The 4,549-nt window shown below is 41.3% G+C and overlaps 1 protein-coding gene across 1 annotated transcript; it reads left to right on the top strand.

The window, feature by feature from the left end:
• Positions 1 to 380: 380 nt before the first annotated feature.
• Positions 381 to 3,083, top strand: LOC132993548 (piggyBac transposable element-derived protein 4-like). Its single transcript, XM_061063439.1, has 2 exons — positions 381 to 2,121; positions 2,507 to 3,083. Exons 1-2 carry the CDS (start codon positions 853 to 855, stop codon positions 2,957 to 2,959), a joined length of 1,722 nt encoding a protein of 573 aa, XP_060919422.1. The 5' UTR covers positions 381 to 852; the 3' UTR covers positions 2,960 to 3,083.
• The last annotated feature ends 1,466 nt before the right edge of the window (positions 3,084 to 4,549 follow it).

The following is a 4,549-nucleotide window of genomic DNA, read 5'->3' on the forward strand; positions in this document are numbered from 1 at the left end:
TTTGACTTTTTATCTCATTATTTTGACTTTTTTAAATCTCATTATTTTGACTTATCTCATTATTATGACTTTATATCTCATAATTTCGACTTTTTATCTCATTATTTTGACTTTTTTTTATCTCATTATTTTGACTTTTTTTAATCTCATTATTTTGACTTATCTCATAATTTCGATTTAGCTCATTATTATGACTTTATTATTTTAATTTCTATTTTGTTAACTGGCGGAAATGGGCTTCCATACAAAGAGGATAACACAGCAAACTATGGTTTTGTTTTTCAGACAATGGCTGTGTACGAAACCGCAGACTTTCCTACTATTCACACTCAATGTGACTTGAGTATTTTAATATGATCCCGACGGTACTTTTTGTATGTGAGAAATACCCGGCTTGATTTTTGAAAACTATGAAACGTCATACTAAACCGCCCCACAATGCACTGCGGCACTCAGACAGTCCGCCAACCAGAGGCTTAAAATAAAAGTTCCGTGTTGTAATGCATTTTAAAGGTTGCCAAATAACATTAAAATGACTACAGAGCTGTATTAGTAATGAACCTTGCATATTGTTAAATTGTATTTACGGACCGCCTGTCGCGCTTATCAAACTGAGCTCGGACCGGAAGTACGCCGCGCGTCCCGTACAGACTGTAAATATTGGTCACGTTTTTTTAGTAGACTATGTTGCTGACGGTCGTGTTATTATGCAGTATGTGCTTTTGGACACAGACTATTTCTTTGTATACACAGGTGCTGTAGCAGCAACAACTATTAAGTAGATGCAACTTGGATGGCTACCCATTGCATTCCTGGAAAGATGAAGATGAGGAGAAGGAGCAGGTGAAGGAGATGGAGAAGGTGAAAGAGATGGAGAAGGAGCAGGTGAAGGAGATGGAGAAGGAACAGGAGCAGGAAGAAGAAATGAATGAAATGGTAGAGGAAGAAATTGAGGAGATGACAGATATAGAAGACGATATAGAGGATGAGGATTCCAAGGTTTCTTCTGAATCATCGGACTCCTCCGAGAGTGAGGGAGAGACGGAAGAGACAGATGAGACGGCGGGATGGAGGTCCAAGAGCGGGATTAGCTGGTCCCCCACTCATGTGGAGACGCTCCCATACATCCCTGTGCCCACTGGTCTGACCCCAGGGCCCACTCACTACGCCCTTTCTCGAATCAGCACCATCAAGTCCACCTTTGACCTGTTTCTGACAGGCGATATCATGAAGCTCATCCTCAACATGACAAACCTGCAGGGGAGACGATCCAAAACAGACTGGAAGGACATTGACATCACGGACCTCCAAGCTTTCATCGGTTTGCTCATCCTTGCCGGTGTGTACCGCTCCCACAAAGAAAGCCTGCACAGCTTGTGGGATGACCAAACTGGGCGGCCAATCTTCCGTGCCACGATGGCACTCAGGAGATTTAACCTTATCGAGTCCGTCATAACATTTGATGACAAGCTGACCAGGTCAAGGAGGAAAAATGACATGTTGGCTGCTGTTCGGGTGCTATGGGAAAAGTGGACCGATCGCCTCCCCGTGCTTTTCAACCCGGGCCGGAACGTCTGTGTAGATAAGCAACTTGTGGCATTCAGAGGCAACTGCAGGTTTCGGCAGTACATGCCAAAGAAACATGCCAGGTACGGCATTAAAATCTGGGTTACCTGTGATGTTGGAACATGTTACGCCTGGAGGATGCAGGTGTACACGGGCAAAGAGGACGGGCAGCCTTCTGAGGGTGGCCAAGGGAAGCAGGTGGTCCTAGATATGCTGGAAGGGCTCCGGGGCCACACCGTCACCTGTGATAAATTTTTCACATCATCTTCCTTGTCCGAGGAGCTGCTGCTGAAGAGGAGAATTGCCCTGGTTGGGACCATCCGCAGCAACAAGCTGGAGCTTCCCAAAAACCTGCTCCGGATACGGCACCGTGCAGTCTTCTCGTCGCTCTTCGGCTTCACCAAGACCCACTCCCTTGTCTCATACATCCCCAGGCGGGGGAAAAATGTGCTCCTGCTCAGCTCCAAACACCGGGCCCCAAAGGTCAACAAGAGGAAGCCAGTGATAATCACAGACTACAACAGCTGTAAGGGCGCTGTTGAAAACCTCGAAAAGGTATGTTGCATTATGCATCAATTACTCAAATTATGTCAATAAACAAATTCCAATGCTGAATTGATGTGCTCCTCTGGGATATATTTGGTGCAGTATCACAACATTTATTGAATTTATATATAAAGAATGAGGAAGAAGATAGGCCTCAAAAGTTTAAAACTTTTTTGTGGCATATGAGCAAGTGTGCAGGCCTATCTTATTCCTCAGTCTGCTGTTTTTGCCCTGCACCTACGTGATGTATAACTACCTCCTTTTTCTATTTATATCAAGAATGACATTTGTTGTTATTTCTATTCTTTCATTTTTCTTTATGTGAAAAATGAATGATTTATTTGTGTATGATGAGGAATGTTTTGGAATTTAGTCATTTTTTCTTCTGTTGCAGGTTTTAGGCACATACAGCTGCAACAGGAGGACCAGAAGGTGGCCCATGGTGATGTTTTTCAACATCATTGACATCTCGGCATTCAACGCGTTTGTGCTGTGGACTGTGGCGGATCCCTCATGGAATCAAACGAAAACTTGCAAGAGGAGGCTTTTCCTCGAAGAGCTGGGGAAATCCCTTGTGACCCCTCAGATGGCCAGAAGGCAAGTCCTTCCCCGCGCACCGGTCGCCTCTGCCGTGGTGGAGGCTCTCCAGCACCGACAAGAGGAGCCAGTGGACGAGCAGGCGCCTGTCGAGCCCGGCGAAAAAAAAAGGAAGCAGTGCGATTTTTGCAAGGCACATAAAAGAAAAAGAGTTTACAACACCTGCTGCAGATGTGAGAAGCAGATTTGCAAGGAGCATTCTGCCATGATTTGCCTCTCCTGCTCCACCTTAACACACTCTCACCCATAGACATATGTCTACACAACTCGACCACCCACACACATTCTTACTTTCTCTCTTGCTCTCTCTCATCCTGTTTTGTTTTCTTTTGGCTCTGTTGTGAAAATAAAGTTTATACATGTTCTTTTTCAAATGGATTTTTCACTTTTGTTTTGTTTTGTAGGGAAAAAAACAGAATTTTAAAGTTTATGAGAAGAAGAAGAAGTTGAAATGTAATATTCAGGGTAAGTTCATAAAAATAAAACAGGGGTATTATGTAATCGAACCGACATTTAAAAGGGTTCAATATTTGGTATTCATGATCAGGACTGATGTAGGAACTCGATCAAAGTGGGAAAAAATATAAATATACCATATATATATATATATATATTTTTTTTATATAAGTGACCTTTTTTTCCCTCCAAGAAGGTGCTCAACAAACTATTCTGTGGTAGGGACTCTAGGGGTTAAATGCCCCTCCATCTTTGTCTCTCTCTAATTACTCCCATCCCCTCACTCTCTGCTTCACATACACAGTTCAACATGTTTGTCTACATTCAGCCGTATTAACTTCCAATACAGTGAATCTGTGTCATCTAGTGGTATGTTTTGGGTATTGCACGAATCAGATTTATGCTGAAACTACTCGTGAAGTTCTTCACTAATTCATGTTCCTAGAGTCAAATTTCTAACCTACTTATTTGTAACATTCTCCTTAACTAAGGGGTTATACAATATTATGTATTATTATGAGTCTTATAAGCCAAAATTCTAGTCCCAAATTGTTTTTGTTCTGTATCTTGTATAACTTAAAAAAAAAAAAAAAAACTGGCAAGTCGCAGCCCACCTGCCAGTTTTTTTTCTTACTAGGGAACACAAAATATCCGAGGTGAAACTGTGGTATTGTAATGTAGTTTTCCTTCTTCAAATGGTCCTTAAACTGTCCTGGTCTACTGTCAATAGGGATTTGACTTTTTGTTGACTGGCCAATCTCTCAAGGCAGCAACGTTGAGCCATAAAATTCCACTCTACAAATTGCACAATTTCCCTTTTTTTTCTTTTTTCAATTTCTCAATATCATATTTTCAGCACCGTATCAGAAACCACCATGCAGGATGTCTGTAATCTCAGGAACATCTCCCAGTTTAACTGATGTCAAATTATGAAAGTAGATTCAATACAGCCATCTTTTTTTTTTTTTTACATTTTTATACGTATACACGTCAATCAGTATTTTTCCAAGTTGGTAATGAGTTTGTTAAAATATGAATATAATTTTTTTTTACCAAGCTTTGCTTTAAAGTAAGATATTTTGACGTGCTCCTCACCACTAGGGGGAGCCACAGATGGAAAAACTATTTTAAAAACTGGTTTGCATTACATTTTGGTTGCAAGATATACACAATGGGTCAGTCTTTTAATGACATTTTTAAAGTATTGATTACATTTTTATTTAAACTTACCAATGGCAGGTCTTCTCCCCAGAAGGTTTTTTCCCCCCATCTTTGACTCCATCAGTTGAGATGCCACCGCCCACACACATATTTACAACAGCTTATGAGTGTGTGTCTTGTCACAGTATATGTACACTGTTGATTAAATTCACACTTCTCTGAC

This window comes from Labrus mixtus, chromosome 18 (genome assembly GCF_963584025.1).
Source record: "Labrus mixtus chromosome 18, fLabMix1.1, whole genome shotgun sequence".
Lineage (NCBI taxonomy): Eukaryota > Metazoa > Chordata > Actinopteri > Labriformes > Labridae > Labrus > Labrus mixtus.

Excerpts from the sequence above, each read along its gene's own strand:
- LOC132993548 (XM_061063439.1), top strand. The coding sequence starts at position 853 with ATGGAGAAGGTGAAAGAGATGGAGAAGGAGCAGGTGAAGGAGATGGAG. Across the intron at positions 2,122-2,506 it reads CTGTTGAAAACCTCGAAAAG|GTTTTAGGCACATACAGCTG; the intron begins GTATGTTGCATT and ends CTTCTGTTGCAG.